At 52.5% G+C, this 25,052-nt stretch overlaps 6 protein-coding genes across 6 annotated transcripts; 2 read left to right on the forward strand and 4 right to left on the reverse strand.

Annotated features, from left to right (window-relative positions):
- Positions 1-136: 136 nt before the first annotated feature.
- Positions 137-2,697, forward strand: KRP23_1599 (Protein argonaute-2; the record flags this gene model as incomplete). Its single annotated transcript, XM_067886258.1, has 3 exons — positions 137-2,000; positions 2,074-2,382; positions 2,456-2,697. The coding sequence occupies 3 exons, from the start codon at positions 137-139 to the stop codon at positions 2,695-2,697; spliced, it is 2,415 nt and encodes an 804-aa protein (XP_067748932.1).
- Positions 2,698-3,240: 543 nt separating this feature from the next.
- On the forward strand, positions 3,241-5,167 carry KRP23_1600 (uncharacterized protein; the record flags this gene model as incomplete). Its single annotated transcript, XM_067886259.1, has 3 exons — positions 3,241-3,991; positions 4,964-5,043; positions 5,114-5,167. The coding sequence occupies 3 exons, from the start codon at positions 3,241-3,243 to the stop codon at positions 5,165-5,167; spliced, it is 885 nt and encodes a 294-aa protein (XP_067748933.1).
- A 1,588-nt stretch (positions 5,168-6,755) lies between these two features.
- On the reverse strand, positions 6,756-8,318 carry KRP23_1601 (Tyrosine-protein kinase transforming protein Abl; the record flags this gene model as incomplete). The annotated part of the gene is made up of 1 exon (XM_067886260.1): positions 6,756-8,318. The coding sequence occupies one exon, from the start codon at positions 8,316-8,318 to the stop codon at positions 6,756-6,758; it is 1,563 nt and encodes a 520-aa protein (XP_067748934.1).
- A 1,295-nt stretch (positions 8,319-9,613) lies between these two features.
- Positions 9,614-9,955, reverse strand: KRP23_1602 (uncharacterized protein; the record flags this gene model as incomplete). Its single annotated transcript, XM_067886261.1, has 1 exon — positions 9,614-9,955. The coding sequence occupies one exon, from the start codon at positions 9,953-9,955 to the stop codon at positions 9,614-9,616; it is 342 nt and encodes a 113-aa protein (XP_067748935.1).
- An 8,924-nt stretch (positions 9,956-18,879) lies between these two features.
- Positions 18,880-20,451, reverse strand: KRP23_1603 (Tyrosine-protein kinase Fer; the record flags this gene model as incomplete). The annotated part of the gene is made up of 1 exon (XM_067886262.1): positions 18,880-20,451. One exon carries the CDS (start codon positions 20,449-20,451, stop codon positions 18,880-18,882), a length of 1,572 nt encoding a protein of 523 aa, XP_067748936.1.
- Positions 20,452-20,622: 171 nt separating this feature from the next.
- Positions 20,623-24,633, reverse strand: KRP23_1604 (Tripeptidyl-peptidase 2; the record flags this gene model as incomplete). Its single annotated transcript, XM_067886263.1, has 3 exons — positions 20,623-21,403; positions 21,474-24,517; positions 24,583-24,633. 3 exons carry the CDS (start codon positions 24,631-24,633, stop codon positions 20,623-20,625), a joined length of 3,876 nt encoding a protein of 1,291 aa, XP_067748937.1.
- Between the last annotated feature and the right edge of the window lie 419 nt (positions 24,634-25,052).

The following is a 25,052-nucleotide window of genomic DNA, read 5'->3' on the forward strand; positions in this document are numbered from 1 at the left end:
CCGTGGAGCTACCGCACCTTCCGCTGCGTCCCCCGCGCGCTCCGTGGCGCCGCCGCCTGCGCCCGCCCGTGTTGCCCCCGCCCCAGCTTCTCCCCGCGTCGAGGTGCTGGCGCAGGAGCTGGAGGAGAAGGCGCGCATGCCCCACGATGAGCCGCAGCTGGTGCAGCCACTCGTGCGCACTCACTTCCCGCCGCGACCAGGCTTCGGATCTCTGGGGAAACGTGTGAGACTTTATGCCAATCACTTCAAGGTGAACTTCAACTTGGCCGGCGACGTGTTCCACTACGACGTCATGATGGCCGAGGGCGGACGCAGTTTCGGGAATGATGGTCCCCCTAAGGCGCTGGCCAACAAGATCATGGCGGTGCTCATGGCCGAGCTGCGGCGGCTCTTCCCGTCGTTCCAGCTGGTCTCGGACGCGCGCAAGAACGTCTATGCGCCCAAGCGGTTGCCCTTCCAGCTGCAGGAGTTCGCAGGACTGCAGCTGCCAGAAGACGGCGGCCGAGCCAGGGACTTCTCTGCCGTCGTGAAGGAGGCCGACCCCGTGGCCATCCGCATGCAGCAACTGGAGGAGCTCTTCGAGGGGAGACTCAACTACACGCCGTACGACGCGCTGCAGGCACTGGACGTGGCGCTGCGCCACTCGGCCTCGCAGCGGTTCACGGTCGTGGGCCGCAACCTGTTTCATGGCCACGGGGCCAAGACGCTCGGAGAAGGCGCCGAGCTCTGGTTCGGCTACTTTCAGAGTCTACGGGCCACGCAGAACCGCCTCGTAGTCAACTTGGATCTGGCAGCCACGGCGTTCGTGGAGGCCATGGACGTTACGGACTTTCTGTGCGAGACGCTGGCGTTGAGGAACATGCCCACGTCGCTGGCCAAGTACCAGCATTCAGCCTTCAGCAAGGCCATTCGAGGCGTCAAAGTGAACATCACCCATCGTCCAGGGGTGAAGCGCAGCTACCGTGTGAACGGATTGTCGCGTGACAGCGCCGATAATACGTTCTTTGAGAACGACGAAGGGCAGCGCATGTCCATCGCCCAGTACTTCCAGCAAACGTACAACATTCGTCTGCGCTACCCAAAGCTGCCGTGTCTGCACGTGGGCGCCCCGCAGAAGAAGAACTATTTGCCCATGGAGGTCTGTCACATCATGGCGGGCCAGAAGTGCCCTCGCAAGGTCACGGACAAGCAGGTGGCCAATATGATTCGGTTTACGTGCACGCGTCCCGACGACCGCAAGCGCTCTATCGAGCAGAAGTTCCGCGAGGCTGGCTTCAACACGGACCCGACCCTCAAGGCGTTCGGACTGGATGTGGAGCCGAGAATGGTGGAGACGACGGGCCGCCAGTTGCCACCTCCCACGATCGAGTACAGTGGAGGCGCTCGAGAGAGCCCTCGCGATGGCGCGTGGAACATGCGCAACAAGCGGTTCAACACGCCGGCGCAGTTCAAGTCGTGGGCTGTCATCAGCATGTGTGACCCGAATCGCTGCGGCCTCGGAGATATCCAGAAGTTCTTCAAGGCGGTGATGGCGCAGATGGGTCAACTGGGCATGGGTTGCCCCCGAACGCCACCACCGGTCCTGGTGAAGCAGAACCGACAGGATTCAGTGCGGCACCTCTTCGGCGAAGCGGTGAAGGCGGCTACCAACACGTTCAAATCGCCGCCTCAGATCGTGTGGATGATCAATCCTATGGCTGATGCGCGCGCGTACGGGGAACTGAAGGTCATGTCCGACACGGAAGCTGGTGTTGGTATCGTCTCGCAGTGCATGCTGGCCAAGCACATCCCGAAGTGCAACCCACAGTACATCGCCAACATCTTGATGAAGGTGAATACGAAGCTGGGAGGCAAGAACGGGGTTATCAGTGGACCTCTGCCGCGCGTGTCGGCATCTCGCACGATCATCTTTGGCGCCGATGTGACGCACCCGAGCCCGATGGACAGGACTCGTCCATCGATTGCCGCAGTTACAGCGTCTATGGACCCGAACTTTATTCGTCACGCATCCGCGATTCGCGCGCAAGGACATCGAGTGGAGCAGATCACTGAACCTGAAGGATATGGTGGTAGAGCTGATGAAGCAGTTCTACCGTTCTACTCGCGGCAAGCCAGATCGCATCGTGTTCTACCGCGACGGCGTGAGCGAAGGCCAATTCCAAATGGTCCTGAATCACGAAGTGACTGCTATTCGCGAGGCTTGTCAGACGTTGGAAGTGGACTACTTACCTCCGATCACCTTCGTCATTGTTCAGAAGCGCCACAACACGCGCTTGTTCCCTGACAACCCGAAGGATGCCGATCGTAGTGGCAACGTGAAGGCGGGAACGGTTGTGGACTCGGGTATCTGCCACCCGATTGAGAACGACTTCTACCTCATGAGTCACGCCGGCCTGCAAGGCACGAGTCGCCCGACGCACTACCATGTGCTGCTGAACGAGAATCGGGTTTACAGCCGATGAGCTGCAGACGCTCACGTACAAACTGTGCTACACGTTTGCGCGGTGCACGCGCTCCGTCTCGATGGTGCCGTCGGCCTACTACTCGCACTTGGTGGCATTCCGTGCGCGCTTTTTCCTGGAGGATGGCAGCGACACTGCGTCGAGCGTCTCAGGCTTCAGCGATACCGCCCCAGAGACCGACACCCGCATGCACAACGTACACCAAGCGATGAAGGGCGCAATGTACTTCGTGTAGGTGGAGGCGGTGGCAAGCGGTGGCTTTGCAGATCGTCAGACCCCATCCGAAGATGCAAGGTCTGAGCTCTAGCCCATTTGATTTATGAGTCGCTATCTCCGTTTTCTTTTCGTTTGCCAGTGGTGACTGTGGCGAGTGCCGCCAGCCTTCGAAGTGCATGTGTCCGGTGGAGAGGATCCAAGGACGAAGCGTGAGCTACGCGCGCTGCTCTTCCGACCGGTATCAATGCCACCGTCAAGTTCCTGCTAGACGAGTGACATGTAAGGTCGGGCCCCTCCTAAGGCGAAATGAAACGTAGCTTGAGTGTTGCTTCATTTGCCTGTGGACACTGTGTCGAGCACATGAGAAAACCCTGGCGCAAGTGCGTTGGTGGCTTGCTGCGACACCTTTCTACCGGCGTTGTGGTCGGCTGCAGCTTCGCCGGAGTTCCTGTCTGTTCCACCCGACTCGCAGTCGGATCCCGCTCGGTGGCATGCCATCGGCACACGTCGATTTTCCAGGGACGACGGAGGTCACGAACGCCTCAGTGGTCTGGGCTGTGCAATGAGCAAGATGGCGGCTTCGCTTCTGTGCGACTTTGTCGTTCCTGTTGTGGGAGGGTCCATCTTCGAGGCACTTTCGACGATGGCGACGCTGTGTGGAGAAATGAAGGAGAACGAGGTGGTGTGTCGACGAGTGTATGACCGCCTGCGCTTTGTGTGTGAGGAGCTGCAAAGGTGCTCTGACGCGTCTTCGTTGCATGAAAGCCGCGTGCTCGCTTTGTATGGGTGTGCCATCTCTCAATTCTTGGAGTTCTTGGAGAAGAACTCGCAAAAGCGGTTGCTCCGCCGCCTGATCGAGAGTTCTCGTGTGGCTGAACGCATTCAGGAATTTCACGAAGAGATTGATCAGCTTTTCAAGTTACTGAGTATTGTGCACATGGCAGAGATGTCGGTGTGGCGGAAGGAATGGGAGCAGGACCGCACCTTGCAACGAAACATGCTTCGTGACGCACTGGCTGAGGCTCGGTGTGTCCACAACGCTGGTAGTCCCAGCAATAGTTTGGCAACTCTCAGCACCAGCACCTGCTCGTCCGATGGCAGCAATAGCAGCGAAGATCAGACGCTAGACGTTCACGTACAAGGTCAGAAGCTTCTACACGGAAATGATTTCTTGGACACTGAGCAGCGTCTGGTCGTTCGTGAAAAAGAGCTCGAAGAAGCAATTCGTGATCACATTGCGGAGAACGGATACGACGTCTGCAGTGTGCTGAATTTGCTCCGATCGGTTCCGAGTGCTAGTTTGGCCCTTCGAGGTGCAGTCGTTCTGCACGAGCTGGAGGTCGAGCTTCAACCTGAAGTGCTTTGTCTTGCACTACCAAGTTTCATTCAAGAGTTCACTCACTCACTGGGCGGGAAAAGTGATCCCCGTTCCGTGTATGCGCGTCAAATGGCAGAGCGGTACTGGGTGGAGTGGTTTCCGTCATACATTAGAGCCTTGGTACAGGGACACGGTCTTGTGGTTGAAAATGCTGCAAACTCGGACATATTGTACGCTCCCGGCAACGAGTTCAAACTTGATACCACTTGGCGTCATATTGTAACTTGGACTGGTGATGGAATAAAGTGGAAACCTTCCGAAGATGAGTTGGAGGCGCAGTGGCGACTCGTTCCGGAGAACGATACGAAGACACTGTTTCGCATCGTGAATTTCCGCTACCCGTACGAGTGGATGTACGCAACCAGCGTGGCCTGCCAGGAAGGCAACGGAATCACTCTTGCATTGTCATCGCAACCGCCTCGAGGTCGAGATGAAAGCCGTGCTGAGAGAGCACCAGAGGCGCTATGGGAGCTCCAGCCCGTTACAGGTTTAGGTGGCGGTGACTCTGGATCGTTCTCTCTATTTAATCCTCACACTGGTGGGTACCTTTGTACCAACGAGTATAATCTCGACTCGCAGCGACGTCTGGTTCATATTCTGCCTCAAAATGCAGTTAGTTTATCCGAAGCACCAACTATGCGTCGTTGCACGTGGAGACTGAGAACGTGCACAGATCAGGATGCTGATCATCACATGAAATGTCTTACTGGCGATGGTCAAGATGGTTGTGCCAGCCCACCACACGTGCCTGAAGCTGCTCGAGAGTTTGCCGCGTTAGAGTTGGTGGTTCGCGATCTCTTCGAAAGTTCCGGTCATGATGTCGGAGCGGTGGTGGCTTTCATCAGAAAGCTACCGGAGACCAAGCATATACTGTTTGCTTGCTCGATTGCTCGTGCTCTCGACGTAGAGGCATCCAAGAACTGCACGTCGCGTCGCGACGGCCTCGTGCTGCCCTTTTTCATCTATGAATTGGCTACGAACTTACCGGTTAACACGAGAAAACTGGCTGAGCAGTACTGGTGCCATTGGTTTTCTCCTGTTGTGAAGTCTATGGTAGTTGGTCACGGAGTACTGCTCAAGACGAATGGCAGCGGAGTTCCCGAGTATCTAGTTTCGCCCGAAGGCAAACTGAGCTCGGATGACAAGCTGCGGCCAGTGGTTAGTAAGTTTTGTGGGGAAAACAAAACCAGATTTCACATCGGTGGGCGTCGACGTAGCCGGGATGATTGGGTACTAGGGACCGACATTCTCGAGGCTCAGTGGCAATTTGTGCCGGTAGACGCATCGTGCACTCGCTTTCGTATCACCAACTACCGGTACCCGTATGAAGAAATGCTAGCGCTGAGCCAGCATTGTTCATCTAGCTGTTACGTGGTTACTTCGCGACCTCGGCCAGATAGCAGTACTCTTAGAAGCCCTGCACCTCGTCACGAAATAAACAAGTGCTGTAAGTGCGACAGTCCCAAGTGTGCAAATGAAGACCCGCAAGATTTGATGTCACTCTGGGAGCTTCACGAAGTTGGTCCAGACAGTTATGAGCTCTTCCACCCCCAAAGGCAAGCTGTCCTCTGTACCACCTCAGAGAAACTGGATAAGCATCGTTTGACATTGCTGAGGACGCCTGAGAAGTCCAGAGAGGGACTCAAGACGCGGGGTTGGCACTTTCGACTACCTCTGGGCTTAGATTAACAAGAACGTGCTGTCCTGAGTGAAGTTGTCCTGCCTGGACACTCAGCATAAAGGATACGCTCCACTATATCGCTATTGCTTAAAAATCAGCAGACGATGTTTTCAAGCTTCTTCAATTGAACAAGGGGTGGAGATACAACTGTTGAGAGTTCAATTTGGAGCGTCTGGAGCTCCTATTTGACCAAACTGGACAAAGAGAACGCGGACGAATTGATGTTCGTGGTGCTGAAAAAGCACTACGGTGATGATGAAGGTGTGACGAAGATAGTTACTATAGGCCAGCAAAGAGACGGAGTACGAAGGACGTTGGCAGGAAGTTGGAGGAAGAGCTGTGGCGAAGTCAAGGAAAAGATGGAAACGATATTTTCAAACTGTTGAAGCTGGACGAAGAAGGACAGAAGTTCTTTGAGGGTCCGGCGCTTCGCACTTGGATTTCGTACGTGACAAGGCTCAACAAACTCAACAAGAAAAGTCCGGACGCGATCTCGCAACTTGAGAAGCGTTTTGGCGAAATGGAATTGGTCAGGATGATTGGTGTTGCAAAACAGAAAGCGTCTACTGAAGTCTCGAAGAAGGTTGCCACTCAATTGCAGGATCTACAGTTCAAGCAGTGGCTCAGTGATAGAGTGACCCTCAATCGTATGTCGGACAAAATGCAAAAGCGGTGGCTCGATGATGGAACCGCCCTCAATGGGATAACTAGAGCTCAATTCGATACAAGGAACACAAAAATGATCCTCGACTACTCCGACTTTTTGAAAGCCAATGCAACGATGATTGGTTAGACGTACCCCAACGATAGTATGCCAACAAAGCGCGGTTTCAGATTAATCTCGTTGTGCATTGCTTCCCTTTCTTCGCTAGTCTTGTTTCGCACCACGGATTGAGCAGCCCAGTACCTAACGCTACTCTATTGGACATCCTGACCCTTATCATAACGCACTCGAATGAATGTAAGCAATCTGATAGCTACGTATTACGCAAATTTCTACCAACTTCTTACAACGATCTCACGCAGAAGCCGCGACTCGGTGTCCGCAAGCTCCGCAAAAAGAGAATTCGAGCCCCACCATGGCACTGCAGCCAGGGCACACGCGATCGGTCTTGTCGACATTGTTGCGCTCCTTCTCCCTCTCCGCAAAACCCTTCAACTCCGAAATAGCAGACGATAGACTCATGCGCTGCTGCCAGTCGGGATCCGTGAGCCTCTTCACGAGTTCCCACTCATCGTCAGCCAGGCCATCCGGACGAGGATAAGGCTCGCCCGAGAACACCTTCTCCAGAATAGTATCGTCATCATCCAGTGCGAACGGAGGCTCGTCCGAGAACGCCTCGATGATGCACATCCCAAACGAGTACACATCCGACGCGAACCGCGGGTTGTTCGTCGCATCTACCGTGTCCCCCATCGGTATCAAACACTCGGGCGCCTTCCAGCGCACTGTGTCCGTTTGCGCCTTCTTGCTGAGCCCCACCGACTGGATTCGAATGTACGAGAAGCCGAAATCACAGATCTTGGCCTGGTCATCAGCCCCAATGAGGATGTTGTTGCACTTCAAGTCGCCGTGCACCACCTTCTGCGAATGGATGTAGTCGAGCCCCACGGCCGCTTCACAGAAGAGCTTCCAGATCTCGCTCTTGTCCTTCACAAAGTAGTCGGCAAAATTGCCGTGGATGGCGTCCTCGCACACGAAGAAAGCCGGGGTGCTCACGTGGCACGCGCCAAAGAGCTCCACCACGTGCGGGTTGCTCAGCCTCTTCCAGACCTCCACCTCCTTGAAGAACGACTCCTTGGCCTGGTCGTCGTCCATCAGCAAGGACTTGATCACGACCTTGGCGCCTTTGCCCCACGTGCCTCTCGTCACGGCCCCGTAGGAGCCGCAGTCGAACGACTCCTTTGAATCGAACTCGACGTCGTCGCTGGAGATGAACCACTCGGGCACCGCGGGCACCTTGGCCCCGGACGTCCTCGTGATCTTATTGAACGTTCTCTTCATCATAGCTAGCGTGGCCATGGAATTTTGAGCCTTCTTATGGGTCATTTCAAATTTTAGCATGGCCAAGCTCTCGACCAAGTTGCTGTCTTTGCTCTGCATGTCCGCGTGGATGCGTTGCTGGTTGGCTGCGATGCTCAGCAGCATTTGTTCTTGTTGGCGTCGGTCCTCGTCCCATTCTCGTCGCCACCTGGCCATCTCCTGCATGTGCACCAGGTTCAGGAGCTTGTACAGCTCGTCGATGTGCTCGTTAAAGTCCCGGATGGCGTCCACGACCTTGCGGTTGCTCGCCAGCCGCTTGATGAAGCTCTTTTTGGATTGCTTTTGCAGGAATTTCAAGAACGTGGCGATCGTGTTGCCGTACATGAACAAGACGCGGTTCTGGCGCATGGCCTCTTCGTCCGAGATCTTGCTGAGCTCCTCGCTCACGAACTGCAGGCGCTTGAACACGGACGTGCACATGGCCTCGTTCTCCTCCAGCTCCTGGCACAGCTCAACGATGTTGCCCAGCACTTCCACGATGAGACCCCCCACACCCGGGACCACGAACGTGGCCACGAGCGAACAGACAGTAGACATCCTTTACCACTTGAGCGATGCGGCGCGGGTAGGCGAATGATGGACCGCACGACTAGATCGGAATGGGTTGAATCGACCAGTGAGATGACGGATGAAGGATGGGTTCAAAAAACGAGAAATATAGTTTCCAAAAAGTGTATGACTTATCGAAATTCGGTATTTGGCACGTTGTTATCGAGTTTTCCTGCGTTCTGGCGGCTATAGGTCCGGCGGTGTAGCTGGTCCTCCTCCAGCTATGCTTTACCCCTCCTGTTTTTTGTTGTTGTTGCTCGAATTCTACGCTTTTCGAGGTGGATCGCAGCGCCAATCACGGAAAGGTGAAGTTAACAACGAGGGATATCTGCCCAGCTGCAAAGCCTCTCTGAATTTTACCGTACTCTTCTCTCGCTGTCCATTCCTTCGGTACAGCCTTCCAAATACCCGCGCATTTTTCATTCTCTCATCCTAGGCTCGATGCACTTTGTGCAAGCTTCGACGAGTTTTCGCCGGGAATCTCAGTTTATTGCTATATTCCCGGCCAAAGCCGTAGCCAAAGTATTGCTGTGTGACATCGCGAAATCGGAGAGTGCTGTGCAATGCAACTTACACGCCAGCCGCAATTGCTGCTGGTGATAAAGAAAACACTAGGATTTGAATGGCTCGAACCATTAACATTTTTTTTAGTAATTTGAATAATGCGTGGTGCAACCAAAACACGCCAATGAATTCTTCCAGACAGGCTAACCAACCTGCTCGCATTAACGCATCAGTTTTTCGACGCAATTGCTTGTTCGACGGACGAAGGCCCAGCTACCAGGCCTTATGCGCTAACTTTCGGTTCATACAACTTCAGGACAAGGTTGCGAATCTCCTGGCTGAAATCATTCCTTCGTTCCTCGGGACGATAACTATATGAGACAATTAATCTTGGAGCTGACCAACAAGATAACTAAGTAGCACAAGGGCTTCGGTGCTCTGAGTGAATATTTCCCGTGCAGGGTCATCTTAAAAAAGCAAGCGTCTCCACAAGATGCAGGGATTGCTTTGACATACGTGTTTGTGCTACTACACGTACAGTATCTCCAGGTCTTGTTTACATCCTCTTCAGCGCGTGCCTACTGGAGAAGGATGGCCAACAAGTAAAGTACCACTGGAATCGTATATTTTCATCTGGAAGCTGCTACACGCCAATATCACCTTTGTACAGTTAAACTATGTGCTCGTATAAAGCAGGAAGTCATTCGATACTCGTTGCAATCGCTTGGTGTGTTGCTCTGTAAACCCAATAGGATAGGACGACGCGTGCCGAGCTCTGTCTACCAGTTCTCCAGTCGAAGTCGACGCGTACTTTCGGCCGTTGTTTTCTTGCCAAATATCCGCTTGAACCAGTTGACGAATTTCTTCAAAGCCTTCTTCAAGTATGGCGTATCGCTGGGGTACATGAAGCCAATGCTCGTGTGTGTGATGGGAACGTGACCTCCAGCTCGTCTCGCTCGTTCCTCTATCACGGAGGGCTCGGAGTTCGAAAGCTTGCGTGGTTCCTGCTTGGGCTCAATTGCATGTTCCGCCGTGGATGTTCCCTCGATCGCAGCTGCAGTCGTGATACTGGTAGCCAGCAGAGCGATGATAGCAGCCAGCACGAGGTGAACGAGACCCATGGAGCCAGCGGGTTGGCCTCGGGTTGGTTGAGGCGGGAAATGAGAAATGGCATTTAGATGGTGGCGAGATCTGGGCCAGAGTCTCTGGCTGCATTGCAGCAAATTATGCATCCAACCGATTTGCTACATGTGCTGGGCAGGAAACTGTCTCGAGATGCAAGACGAGATCGGCTGAATTATATGTGCCGTAAGCTTATACGATCCGATCCACAACAGCTGTCAGGAAGCCGCATCCCATTGGTCTATATTCGTCAAAATGTGCATTAGAAGGCTCTGATTGGGCTAAAACGAAACTCGTGAGCAGGAGGTTCGAATGTGCCGTCGATGAATGGTCGACAACCGATCGAGCGGGAACACACTTCAGATGTCGCCCATCCTTTTGAATGTCTGTGACTTGGGGGTGTTCAATGCAATTTAAGCACGGCAGATAAAGAAGACAACCAGAACGCTGGACGAACTGGTGATGGCGGTGACAGAAGCGTTTTGGGAGCTGCCAAGTTCAACGCTAAACAATACCTTTCTCTCACTCCAAGCGACGATGGAGGCATGCATGAAAGATGGCGGCGGCAACAACTTCCGCTCTGCGCATATGTCAAAATGCAAGCTTGCTCGGGAGGGAAGACTTCCCGTGAGGCTTTTCTGCTCTCGTGATGTTGTCCAGACCGTTGTCACCGCGGCTGGCTTGCCCATGGAACTCAATAATAAAAGCAAGTCACATTACCTGACAATAGTTGTGGATTTGGCTTAAGAGTGGTACGTGACAGCAGTTGTGGATCGGAGTAGTATAACGAGAGCTTCGGTGAAATATGAGCGGCACTATTAAATACGTGCACGTAAGAGAAGGGCAAGTTGGCCACCATTTTTTGGTAGTGATCCGATTTACGGTTGCCACACACACGACAATTTGCTAAAAAAAAAAGGTGAAAATACACCGCTAAATGGGCTCCCGCAGCATAGATTTTGTGTATAAATTGGCACCTTTGCTTGTACCTTTGCTTGTACCTAGAATCCCAAGGAAACTTGGGTTTACTATGGTGCCCGCACCATTGGCCATCACGTCCGAATTTACGCCCAAACAGCGGATCGTACGCGATCTGTACAGGAGAGATTTGACGGAATGCCGGGAATCGGTTCAGTGTTACAAAAACAATTCTAGATGTAATCCTATTCTGTGGTTCAGATGATTACTATGGTTGGGGGGGGGGGGGTCCTCTATTTGTGTTTAACTAAGAAACTATAGAGTCCTGGTATCGCTGGAGGCTTTGCCTTATTGATAATCCTTTCTGTGGCTCAGATGATTACTATGGTTGAGGACCCCGGCTGTAATTTGGTACGATTATATACTACATATTGACAACCCGGGCTGGTAACGACACACCGGATTACATGAACCGGCATGCAACACCAATGGACGTGTATTCCAGAGCGGCCAGGCACTACGGCTGGGTCAGACTTCGTGACGAAGGGTTATTATATCTTGTTCGACGCCGTTCACTTTCCAAAATCGCATCGTTCAAGTCACCCGGATCAAAGACGCTCTTGCTGTTTTCGAGAAACGATGCGTTTGACCCGCCTCATCTTGTCTATTGCAATTGCTTTGATCGCTGCTTGTATCACGAACACCACTGCCAGTACCGACATCGGAACAACTTCGCTGTCTGTGGACATGAAGGCAACTTCGCGCGAGCTGAGGCGGGGAGGACGCGGAGGCGGAGGTGGAAGAAGAAGTGGAGGGATTCGCAGCACCCATACAAGCCTCGGTTTCTTGAACCCTTTGAAGACCATCCTTGCCTCGGATATTGAAAAAGGGTTTGGAAAAGTCGTAGGCTGGTTCGGAAGCAAGAAGAAAACTACGCGCCGACTTCGTCATGAATAGGTAAGATGCGTTGGACGGCACGGCCATGGGCTGCAAAAAGTGTTCTGGCAAATGCCGTAATTTTACATTGAAGTAATTGTCAGTTCACCCGGAATACTAACGCAGCGCAACGACACCAAAAACTTTGTATTTCCTCGCCAGTTGCTTCTGTCTCCCTCGTTGGTCTGGTGATCCTGGATTGCTCTTTGCCGGGCCTGCTCCGGTCGCGGAACGACTGCCAATGGCTTACTCGGACGACCATCAGTCCTGCCGGATCGCCTGATCTGGTTTTCCTTGGTCTTCTTGAACGACTTCCCGTGCTCACGCCTTGCCACTGATTGGTCTCCCTGGGTGTTCCTCACGTGATTTCTCACTGCAGCTGGAACACAATTTGGCCGCTCCCACATTCGCTTGGTCGGTCCTGCGCCGAGATTACGCCCATGAGACCAGATTTCCTGGCACGGAGACGATCGCGACAAGGTTGCCAAGCTTGTTACTGGAACTCCACTGTCGACGACAAACGTTATTTTGTGATCTTCATGTCAAGTGAGCACAGGGTTGCTCCATCGCGTTGTTTGTAGTAGAAGTACTTAGCAGTACTGTACTTTGAATTAAATTATTTTGCACAAAAAGAAAAGCGTGATAGTTGAGCTTGTTAACTGGTTCGCTATTAATTGGATCTCTGCATTGCAAAGCGGTTCACTCGAGGTCTATAATATCGTACGAGCGCGACGTTTGCTCCATGAGGAACACAACTGTGAATAAGTAGACAGGAACGTATCATAAAAAGAGACCGACCTTTAAAAACGAAACAGCAATGAGCCACATTGAGTGGAATCTCTGTAGACCACCATGACTCTCTACTCTTGCCGAAGACGACGGGTAGATTCGGCTGTCGCTTTCTTCTTCTTCTTGTTCTTCTTGGCAATCTCCCGCTTCCTCTTCCATTCTTCGAATTGCTTCCGGAGATACGGAGTGTCACTCGGGTACATTAAGCCGATACTCGTATGTGTTCCGTGAATTTGGCCTCTCGTGGTTCTGCCCCCACCTCTTCCCCCGCCTCTTCCTCCTCCTCCTCCTCCTCCTCTTCTTTCCTCCAAATCCGTTGACGTTGTCGTAGCGGCGTCATTGGCGGCAACGGCGGTCGCAACACTGGTTGCCGCCAGAGCGACCACAACAGCCAAGACGAGGCGGATCAGGCGCATGCTCTTGTCGGACAGCAGTGAACTTCTTTGGTGAGGTGTCTTGAGGCGAGCAAATTGCAGACTGAGGCCTGCAGTAAGAGCGAACTGGACGTCGAGTCTGCCTATCCAGTCTGTTTGCACGAAGCCAAAAAAACGTACCTAACATCTGGTCTAAACTGATCCACGAAAATAGCTGAAAGATACTGCGGCAAATTAGTTAGAGCGGTATTTAGAGCAGGTTAGCGGTGCTCCGGTCGCGATCGCGATATAGAGATAAAACCTCGGTCCGCTCGGATCGCCCACGCTTTTAACTCCGGCGGCAGGCTCTTTGCCTCTGCCTTCACTGTGACGCTGCGGGAACGTACTCGGGGACAGTGTGTAGTTGGCACTTCGCCTATGGAGCTACTAGATTTGACTACAGAATGGTAAACTACCTTGGTAATTACCGATTGTAGAGCAAATTGTTTAAACCAGAATATTTAAATTAACTCATTTAGATCAGTTTTGAGTACGTTTTCTTTGATTACCATAAATCAACCTTAAGCATTGAGATTTGACCTTTTTGCCACCTGTCTTAGCATCGCATCTCGGAGAGGCCGTTTTACAATTCGGGCCTTCAATAGGGATAGGTCACGGAGTAGTGCAGCTCTGGCGTGTAGGTGGCGGGCTGAAGCAGGTATGTCACTCATTTATACCGTTCAAAAGCGGCAAAACGAAAGGTTGTCTCTATAACAGGGTTGTAGTAGCAGAACAAACCTACCCCCTTGCTACATTTCGGACTTGGTCATTTGCTACTTATCTCTATTTCTGACCCCTAAGAGACCTCAAGTTTGCCAAAATGGATGAAAACCACAATACCTCAAGTAAATTACCAGTATAGATACAACCAGAGGCTCTGCTATACTGGCAGTAGATTGTGGAAAAGAGAAATGGCTGTGAAATTACTGTTAAGAGAGATGGGGATCAATACCGAGTGGTTTGTCTGAGCCTGTTCCCATATCATAATAGTGCTCAGCTCCTCATGTCAGACATCACCACACTTCGTTGCATTCCGCGCATTCACGTTGAAGTATGTAGCATTCACTCTCATCATAAATATCCAAAGCTTCCCGGGGAAAGCACGGCATTAGTTTTATTTTATTTTACATGGTGTACTACTTTGGCCCACCTCATAACCAACATTTGCGGTTAGCCTAAGTTTTTTTGATAGCAATTGATTGGTCATTTTAATGAACAGATAGTCTCCGTAAGAACTGGGCAGACAAAGGGGGTAATTGCAAAGTGAAAAAAATCCGGAAAAGCACCAATTGGTGTCAAACTTGGCACACGTACTCACCTTTCCGTCTTCATCAACATGGTCATGTGTGGTGTATCAAACCTGTGCCGTTGTCCTTCATATCGACGTCCAGATGAATTCATACTCTTTGCCATATTAAGTGCATTTTGAGGGGTCGCAATGTCCTTCTTTATGTATCTTTCATGTGGCGCGGTCATGGCATCACCAGAACCATGGGAGATAACGACGAAGTTACATGGCGATCAGGTACATGTGCAGCAACGGAAGATGGCTTTAACGCAACCTTGTCTGCACGACAACATGGTGCAGACAGGTCGGCACTGAGGTGACGAGTGACACGAAAATATTAGCCTCGCGACTCCCATCCGCTCACCGAAGATACCTGACCGATCAGGATGAAGAACGCATTCAAATTCTCGTTCGTGAGCGCGCTGAAAAGAACGCAAATTTCAACTTTGACGAGCTTGCCGTACTTGTTCACGCGACAGCCACACGCAATTCTAAGGTTACCGCAAAATCATTTCCAAAACGCAAATGGTTAAATCGTTTCCTTAGAAAGTATCCCGACCTTCGTGAATTAGTTATCCCAACGCGACGCAAAACGCCAGGCACAATATTGATCACACCCTTGGGGAATCCAGCCTCTACGATGAGCTCACCCACGCGCAGGGCAGATAGCGGTGTCTGTTCGGCAGGCTTCAGCACGATCGTGTTACCCACACCACGGGACCCAGCTTCCACGCCGTAAGCAGCAACGGAAACTTCCACGGGGTAATCTGATCGCAAACACTGACAGGCTCAGTCTTGGTGTAGCAGAGGTATGGTCTTGACATGGGTATGGCGGAGCCGTCGATCTTGTCGAGCCAGCCAGCGTAGTAGCGAAGAGTCTCGATGACGAGACCCAGGTCAGCGGTCTTGGCCACCGAGCACGGCTTGCCGTCGTCGAAGAGCAATTCATCGACGTTCTCCTCGATAAGCTCGTTCAGTCTGTAGCTAATACGACCACATGTCGCCAGGGCAAGGTTCAAGCACGATTATCTCCTGTCCAAGCACTTCAAGTCGGCAGGTCCTACGGACTCTAAGATTGTGCGGTAAGGATGATTATGATGGTGATTATGGAGTCGTTCGATTACGAGCCTGTTTACGAAGATATTGTGTTGACGCTGCACAAGTCCCCCGGGCACTAGGAGCCCCTGGTGCCTTGCATGTAGCGGAGCTAGTTGTCTAGTTCTGGGTTTTACATTTTGCTCATTAATAAATTTGCTTCTTCGCAAACAAGTCTGGATATCACGATACCACAGCCAGAACACCATGAATTGGCTGAGAACTAAAATTAGGTCAGCTTCCATTGCACAAATTTCCATTCAAATTGCCATACAAAATGCTATCGAGGCATGCTTTTCGCGCTGCTGTTGTGGGAGGGCATTTGGCGTTGAGCGAACGCAGCCAGCGCGATATAACATTGTAAATACCAGTCGTTTCGACTGTGTTGGTTTCAAGTCTGTCTTGTTTTTCCCGGAATTAATGAAAATCGAGTCCCCCCCACAATCAGCTATTTTTGCCCAGTTCTTACAGAGGCTCTCTGTTACTAAAATGTGCTTCAAATCTTGCGATTGAACATGAATATTGACTGCAGCAACACCAACGCAATACCCCGTAAAATCTAAAGCAATGAAGCCTTATGGTGCGTCAAACAAGTACGGTATACATAATCGCATTGAAATTGTTGGTAGACTATGGACGTACCAATTATAGTTAGTATCACCAAAAATTGAAGGCATTTCGTAAAACAAAATGACACCCCAGTTCGCCTAAACGAATTGGACTACCCTCTTCTCGTTTATTCGTTTTTAAAAGCCACTAGCATCACGCGATAACCCAGAATCCTTGTTTTACCTTGCGATAGCACGCCCTAATAAAAAGTTATCCAAATGTTTTGCCTTGAACATGCAAATGTTGGTTCTTAGGTGGGCCAGAGAAGTACTAATTTCAAGTTTCGGTCCACACTGAGACCAGGATAAGCCTAATTTGGGCTCATCTGAGTCTTAGTGTCTGTAATCTGCTGTGAGAGCTCGGTAAACCACAAGTCAAGTCTTGGGACTGGAATTCCACGGTAGGGGATCAGCTGTCCTACACGAGCTCGACAAACAGTGTCTTAGGACCAGTGTTGCACGGTACGATATTAGTTGAAAATCCAGAATCAGCCGGATGTCATTACCCGGACACCAACCGAGTCTAGACGCTGGCAGGGTAGTTGGAGAGTCGGTGACGAAGCTCCACGAGTTGCTGGCCGTAACCAAAGGGTCGAAGAGATCCATAACGACGCCAACTCGCTTGCCATTTGTATATAAACTCGCTAGCGGTCGCCAGCCAAGCTCAGGAGCCACACAGCCGCCGTACCCAGAGCAGCACGAACAGTTCCGCTCACGCCCAAAATTCAAGGACACCCCAGTAGAACTGCCCGACGAAGATGTCGACGACGGCATGCGTATCGTGAAGCGGCTCATTGCAAAAAGGCAGTTTAACCGAAAGCCAGAGTATTTCATGAAGTGGCTTGGTGAGCCGATGTCGGAGTGTACATGGGAATTAGAGAAGGACATCAAACATGTCGTTCATTGGCATCGATTACTGAAGGAGCTGCGGGGGCAGCAACGCAGTAAGAGCATTTCTTCTGGGGGAGATTGTCAGCCTTCGGCTGTGCGCAACGCAAGCCACGCTAGTGCTCAGACTCGCGGACAGTCAAGTCGAGTCGCATGGGCAACAACCCATGACACACTCGTTGATGGTGGTGGCGTCAACAGGAAAGCTTTCGCAGCCCATGCTCGTGTAGTAGACTACCAGGTTGCCAGCGAAGCGCTTCAAATTGCAAATCTACAACCCACGCGAACCCAGTGTTCAGGCCGACGGCGAGCATTGCCACGAACATAATCAAGAGGCTGAAGAAGACAACCAAGACTCAGTGTTTGTTTTGAAAAGTGTCGTTCCTAGAGCGGAGCCCTAGGAAAGCAAGAAACAACAGGGCACAAAAACAAAACAAAAAATATAACCATTTTGCCCTCAACACCGCGCATCAACTACAACAACTACAACCTCCAGAACCGTCATCGTCAAGCAAGTTCCGACACCTCGCAAACAAGACCCTCCGTCGATATCGGCAAAGTCGACAATGTACCTGACACACTACATATTGTGGGACAATTTTTGAGCGGAATCAAAACCTCAGCCCTATTAATCGTAACGGTGATCTGAGCAGTGAGATTGTATTTCCTTTCCATTTCCTACTAGTATTCCCTAGCAGACATGCGCGTCATTGCATTGCAGCCAGCGGAAGACTCCACTTCGATTTGAGGTTCGTAAACACGGAGCACATGGTTTCAGTTTGACGCCTTTTTTAAGGTTATGTGGCCTTCTATTTGATGTTATGTTATTTCTATAGAAGCCTTTTAATAATGTAAAAGACTTCAGTTTGACGCCTGCTATCTGTATGGATTTTTGCCAAGAGCTCCAAGGTTAAGTGGCTTTTTATTTGATGTTCATGTTATTTTCCTATAGAAGCCTTATAATATATAAGACGTGACATTATGTCGTTCGTCTGTCTTGGAGTGTTTTACTTTCGGTCGTGGCATTCGAATTGGCGGAGATATGCGAGTAGTGGGTCTCGTGATGTTCCTGTTGGGTCTCGTAGACTGTAGGTTTTTGCTGTTTGTGCTTTCGCCATCAGACGTACTTCTTTGAGGCTTACTTTTACTGGAGTTCCCCATTGGACAACAAAAAACTGATGAAGTTCTTGGTCCATTTGTAGTTATGGGCTGTTGTCTTCCATTTAGATTTGCCGAGTGCTTACAAACTTCAGTCAATATTAATAGTTCCAAGGATACCATTGAAGTTTATGCTTTCCTGTCCCGTATGTTTTCCTGTCCCGTATACAAATATTTGTGCTTGCCGATCACTAGTTTGATCGCATCGGGAGCATGCGGGTGAACTGTACGCAACCATTCTACGAGTTGATCGAAGAGCAACATATAGATACATACCTCAAATCACGATGCGTCTAGGTCGTGTTGTATTGGCAACGTCGGTTGCTCTGCTTGCTACATGTGGCAGTATCACGGCGACCACACCCGAGACAGCTCGCATGCTACTATCCTTTGGTGACGATCAAGTCGGTGAACACGAGACGATCAAGAACTCCTCGGTTGAGGAAGAGAGAATGGTTGGGATATCAGGTGCTGCAGCTGGGGCCCGTACGGGCGGCGATACCTATATGGACGAGGAACCAAGTCTTTGGGAAAAGTTCAAGGCGTGGTGGAAGGGGGATTCCGAGGATGACGAGACTCGTCGCCTTCGGCAGTGAATTGGCAAACCAAGACCAGTCTTGGCACCAAAACATGTTCATCAAGAAAAATTCTATCACTCCCATCTTGGTGTTATATTTTTGTCATTTCTTGTTTTACCACTATCGGTGCTGTACATTTGACCATGATTTCGATACGTAAACTGGGGGAGTGTGGTACGGCAGTCAAGAAACAAAACGGCCGATACGTTCATCAAGCAACTTTCATTCACGGTCACAGTGCACAATTTCCGCTCACACCGACGCAACAACATTCGTCTTAGCCGCCTCCAACGGCGATCCGCATTTGCCACAGAACTTGAATCCTGCTGGGACACTTATGGAGCAGCTCGGACAGTCCTGCGTCGCTTGCTGCGCGTCCTTCTCTCGCTCCGCAAACCTGGCCAGCTCATCAACTGCAGCAGACAAACTGATCCGCTGCTTCCAGTCGGAGTCCGTGAGTCGCTGCACGAGCGCCCACTCGTCGTCCTTCAGCCCGTCCGGCCGCGGATACTCTTCATCCGAGAATACCTTCTCCAGGATAGTGTCATCGTCATCTAAAGCGTACGGGGGCTCGTTCGAGAACGCCTCAATGATGCACATACCAAACGAAAACACGTCGGATGCGAAACGTGGGTTGTGTTCCGAGTCGGCCGTCTCACCCATTGGCATCAGACACTCCGGCGCCTTCCAACGCACAGTATCCGTCTGCGCCTTGGCGCTGAGCCCCACGGATTGGCTTCGAATATAAGAGAAGCCAAAGTCGCAGATCCTGGCCCTGTCGTCAGCGCCAATGACGATGTTGTTGCACTTCAAGTCGCCGTGCACCACCTTCTTCGAGTGCAGAAAGTGGAGCCCCAGCGCTGCCTCGTGGAACAGTTTCCAGATCTCGCTCTTGTCCTGTGTCAAGTACTCGGCAAAGTTTCCGTGAATGGCGTCTTCACACACGAAGAAGGCGGGCGTGCTCACATGGCACGCGCCAAAGAGCGTGACGATGTGCGGGTTGCTGAGCTTGTTCCAGACCTCCACCTCCTTGAAGAAGGACTTCATGGCCTGGTCGTCGTCCATGAGCAAACACTTGATGACGACCTTGGTCCCCTTGCCCCAGATGCCACGATGCACAGACCCGTAGGAGCCGCAGTCGAACGAGTCCTTGGCGTCAAACTCCACGTCGTCGCTGCTGATGAACCAGTCGGGCACCACGGGCACCTTGGCCTTGGACGTGCTCACGACCTTCTTGAAGGCCTTGTGCATGAGCTGCAGCTGCTCCGGGTCGTTCTGCTCCTTCTTGTGCTCGAGTTCGAACTTGATCATGGCCAATCCCTCCTGCAGCCCAGAGCCCGAGTTCTGGATCTCCGCGTGGATGGTCTGGCCATTGGCCAGGATCTCGGCCATCTGCTGGTGGATGCGCTTGCGGTCCTTCTCCCACTCCTGCTTCCACTTGGCCATCTCCACCATGTGCGCGATGTTGAGCAGCCGGAAGAGCTCGTCCATGTCGTCGTGGAAGTCCTGGATGGCGTCCACGACCTTGCGGTTGCTGGCCAGCCGCTTGATGAGGCCCTTCTGCGACTGCTTCTTGAGGAACTTGACAAAGTCCGAGATGGTGCGGCCGTACATGAAGAGCACGCGGTTCTGGCGCAGCACCGTCTCGTCCGTGATCTTGTACAGCTCGTCCTTGACGAACTGCATGCGCTCGTACACGCGGCGGCAGATCTCCTCGTTCTCCTTCATCTCCTGGATAAAGCCCAGCACGTTGCCCAGCGCCTCCGAGATGGCTTCGCCCAGCTCGGGGATCACGAACTCCGCCACCAAGGAGCACACCTCCATTTTGAGTTCTCTGGGAGTTACGCTAGGTGGGACTTGTGCTAAAAACGCAAAATCAAGAGTGAGCTAAAGAAGCTGCGGGAAGATCGCAAATGGATACCTTTTTGACTGGCCACATGGGTTTTTTCAAGGGACATACAGGTTATGTCAAAATCTCAAGTCCAGCTCTGCTGCCTAGAAGATGCGGTAGGAGGACGGCGAGCGACGGCGGTCCCATTGGGCTTCGTATGTGGCCCAGTGCTTCCAGTTCAGGGCGTGGAGGGTGCTGGCGATCTGCATCGCGAGTTTCTCGTCCGAAATGATCTTGCTCTTGTCGGCCTGGTCCAGGTCCTGCACCTTGCGCAGACGCTGCAGTGCGAGGCCAAGAGCGTTCAAGTGGCCGTCGTGCAGCAGGGAAACGTGCAGGTACGTGGCCGCCTCCACGTCTTCCCACTTTTGCAGCGCGGCGTACGCGAGCAGGAACTCGTCCCAGTTGGCCGAGTCACCCAGAGCTCGCGCCTTGCGAGCCAACGCGTCGGCCAGGATCGCCTTCTCTTTCTCCTTTTCCTTGCGCAGCTTCTTCTCAACTGCAGGCTGGTCGCCAGGAACGCTGCGTGTACCGAAGAACAGCGCCAGCTCGTCCTGCTTGATAAGGGCGAGCACAGCGTCCGCCGCCGCGATCACCTCCGTGAGCTGCGAAGAGCGGGTGGCCTCAGCGTCGAAGTGGTGAAGTTTCGTCTGCATTGCCGGCAGGTGGTTCGGGAACTGATCCACGAGGCGCTGCCACGCTGGCAAGAAAGTGCTCTTACCCTCGAGCTTGGTCGTACGCTCTAGGAGCAAGTCGCGGACGGCCTCCTTCGCGATTTCCTCTTCGTCACGCTCGTCCTTCGGCTCTTCCGGCTCGGGCTCCTTCACGGGCGTGGGCGCCGGCGGAATGACGTAAGTGATGTCGAAGCCACCAGGACGTCTGCCGCTCCTGTAGAAATCAACACAGCAGTTGTTAGTAAGTATCACCTTAGTTCTCGACTCGAAGCGAGACAACGTACCCCTTGATAGCACCGTCCTTCTGTCCGAAGTGGATCTTGCCCGTCAGAACGTCTCCAACGGCATTGCCAGCGGGAAGCTTGTCGTGGGCGGGCTCTCCGATGAAGAGAGGCACGTACTTTCCAGTAGACAAGCTCTTCTTGTCCAGTGCTTTGCCGCCAAGCGCGACATCGTCCTGGTGACCAAACACCGCCGCCGAAACTTCCTTGACCTCGTGGTTCAGGATGAGAAGCATCTGCTTGAGCTTTTCAAGCTTGCTTACGTCCTCGTGACGAATTTGAGCTCGAACAACGTACGAACCCTTCTTCAATGTCGTTTCGTCACCGTACGCGTCCGAGCAACCCAAATACTGCTTCTTGTCGTCGAAGATCATCATCAACTGCGCTTCGAACGGGGACTCATACAGACGGCCATTCAGCAGTGGTAAGCGCGGCACCACCTTACCCGCTTCCTTCTTCGTGAACGGGTACGTCAGGATCAGCTGGTACACTTGACGCTTGTCGGGGAACTGGTCGCGGCTCGAGCTTAGCGGTGAAATCTCAGCCGTCTTGGGGCGGATTCGCTGCACGTACTTCGTAAAGCTGACCTTCGGCGCGAGAGTCTCGTTCTCCACAGAGCTGAAGACCAGCACCTTGTGGGATTCCTCGCCGCCGGTAACTACAATCTTCTCCTGATTGGGTTTAATACCGTGGAAGCGGATCTCAATCTGCACGATCGAGTCCCCCAGAGCGCTCCAGAACTGTCCCAAGCAGAACTCGGTCGTCAAGCCTCCCAACAGATCCATACTGAAGGCGATTTCTTGTCCAGGCTTCAGGTTGAACGCCTTGTGGAGCGACGATTGGCTCTGGCGCACAAACGGCTGGAACTGCAGTGCGTCAAACATGTACAGCTTGCCCGAGGAGTTCGAATCCACCTCACGCTCTCCATTCGCGCTAGCACGTGAAAAGATAATGTCAGCCCACGTAGCACCCTGAGGAGGTGTGATAAAGCGACGAGAAATGTCACCAGGCTGGAACTTGTTTTGGTAGGTGATCGTTGACGCAACGGCTTCGGGCTTGATCACAGTCACGGGAATGGTGAATAGAGCGCCTCGAGCCTCATTCTTCGTATCGTACGCAACAATCTCGCCGTAGTGCTCGCCAGCACTTAGATGCTTGGTCTCCACAAGCACCTTGAACGCGCGCCCGCTGTGCATCAAGGCCAAGCTCCGACCCACATCAATCCAACGTGCAGACGGAACAAGCCGCACGTGCTGCTCGAAGTGGACCTTGTCATCCTGGACTGCCTTCTTGTGGAAAATAGGCGTCACACTGACATTCACTTCGGTACTATCGTGGCCAAAGTCGGCGCTGTCACGGAGGAATACTCCGCGGGCATTTCCATCGCCCGACGACGTCTTGACTTCGTAGTGCAGAGGAAATTGCTTCGTTCCGTCGAAGGCGGTGCTGCGCGACAAGTACTCGAATGCTGGCAGCACTTGGATAAGACCTTTGCCCTGTGCGTACACTTCCACATTGGGGACCTTTACTGCAGTATTCTCCAACGCCCGGCGGATCGAGTAGGGTGTGTACTCGATCCCCTGGGCTTTCATTGCGCTGACAAGAAGCGCGATGTTTCCTGCACAGTTCGGCGAAGACATGGACGTGCCATTCATGAGCTGCTTCTTGTTCAGCGTCCAGTTGGGCACCGGTGCGATAGCAGCTCCAGGCGCACAGATGTTCACACCCAGATCTCCGTCGAACGTTGGGCCTCGCGAAGACCACGTGTAGGCAATACCTGACAGGTCATTATCGCGCATGATGTACTCGGCGTCCATCATTTTCGGCGAGACATACGCTCCAACTGCCAGCATGCTAGAAGTCGTGCCGCCCGGAGCGCCCACCGTGCCCAGCGCAGGTCCGTTGTTGCCCGCACTCACCACAAAAGTCACGTTGTGCTCGTTCACCAGCTCGTTGCTCAGCTCCACAATGCGTCCGTAGTCGTGCTGCGACGCGTACTCACCGTAGCTCATGTTCACCACGTCCACGTTCGAGTCCATGACGGCCAGAATCGCGCGGCTTAGGGCAGACGACGTCTCCATACTGCCCAGTCTGCCATCGCCGATCTTCACCGCAACAATCTGCGCTCCAGGAGCGACGCCATTGCACTCCGGTTGGTCCGGGTAGTGTGCTGCCACAATGCCCGCCACATGAGTTCCGTGAGCTCCCACATCATTCACAACACTCAGCGTCTTGCCTTCATCATAAATATTCAGCACGTAATTCAACTGCGACTCGTCCGAGAACGTGGCGTACTGCCGTTCGTCCCTAAAGTTGGTCAAGGCCGGAACTCCAGTGAAGTCCCCAGTTTCGTTCGTGTCCAAGGCCGCGCGCCAGCATGCGCCGTCATGGAACACGACCGCATCGTAGATTGGTCCTGGGTCTTCGTAGTTCTTGCTCAGCTCCTGTAGCTGCGAGAGTCTGGCCTGGAGGTCCTTCTTCTGTCTCAACTCGGCCGTGTCATGGGTCGTGGCAGCGTGGGCCGTGGCCCACTGGGCCAGTTGCTCCTGCACCTCGTTCGTAGCAGCGCGCTGCTCAATATCGAACTTCTCTTTACGTTCATTCTTAAGGCGGGCCACTAGTGGGCCAGGGAACAAATGATAGCCGGCCACCGTCCCGACGTGGAATTTGCCGTCTCGACTCGATTTCCACTCGGGGTTGAGCGTCAGAACGCGGCCATTGACCAGCGTCAATTTGCCATCCTTGGGCTCTAGGACTGTAGACGTGTCCACGTCTCCGGCGCCTGTGGCGTCCACGAAGTCGATGATCTTGGGGCGGCCGTCGGGCGTCGACTGGAGGCCGATGGCGCCAGGGTCCACGCCTGTGTCAAAGATGGCCACGACGGTGTTGCGCCCGTCGTAGTCCGGGTACTGCGCGAGGAACCGGTCGGCTAGCGTCTCCTCTTTGGGTAGCAGGGACGCTGTGGGAAGGATTTCATGGTGCTTTGGGGGGGTCGACTTGAAGCGGCAGATCCGGAGTGACAGATATGAATCGGAGATTTTGGAACGCTAAGTACGAAATTGGCAATGGTCTCAAGTTGAACCAGTGTTGAGAGTCTCAACAAGAGCATTACCTCTTCTGGGTTCTTCTTATTCGGCTTCGTCACGTACCGATAGCTTAACATCGGGACACCGCCACTTTGTTTGTACAGTTTCAGAAGACACTCACCCGCACGTGCAGTATCCTCGTTTTCCAGTCAGGATTCATTATGAGCAGTCTCATTACGTTGTACAGCTATCTTCTCCGCTCTCTAGATGATTGAGCAAGCTATTGGGAGTACAAAACCATTGCAGTAAAACCGTGGGGAAGGGGGAGTCGGAAAACCGCGAACGACGTTTACAACCTGCTCAAACTCGACAATAAAATGGAGACTATTGAAACAACCTGGGGGTCTCGTATGCGACTAAGCTCAACGAGATTAACAACAAGAATCCGGACGCCATACCAGGATTGAAGAAAATCTTCGGGGGAGTCTTGAGCTAACTTAGCACGAATGTTGGCCACGCAAAAATAAAATCGTTGCAAAATAATGAATGATAAAGG

This window comes from Phytophthora ramorum (genome assembly GCF_020800215.1).
Source record: "Phytophthora ramorum isolate Pr-102 chromosome Unknown Phyram_PR-102_s0002, whole genome shotgun sequence".
NCBI lineage: Eukaryota > Oomycota > Peronosporomycetes > Peronosporales > Peronosporaceae > Phytophthora > Phytophthora ramorum.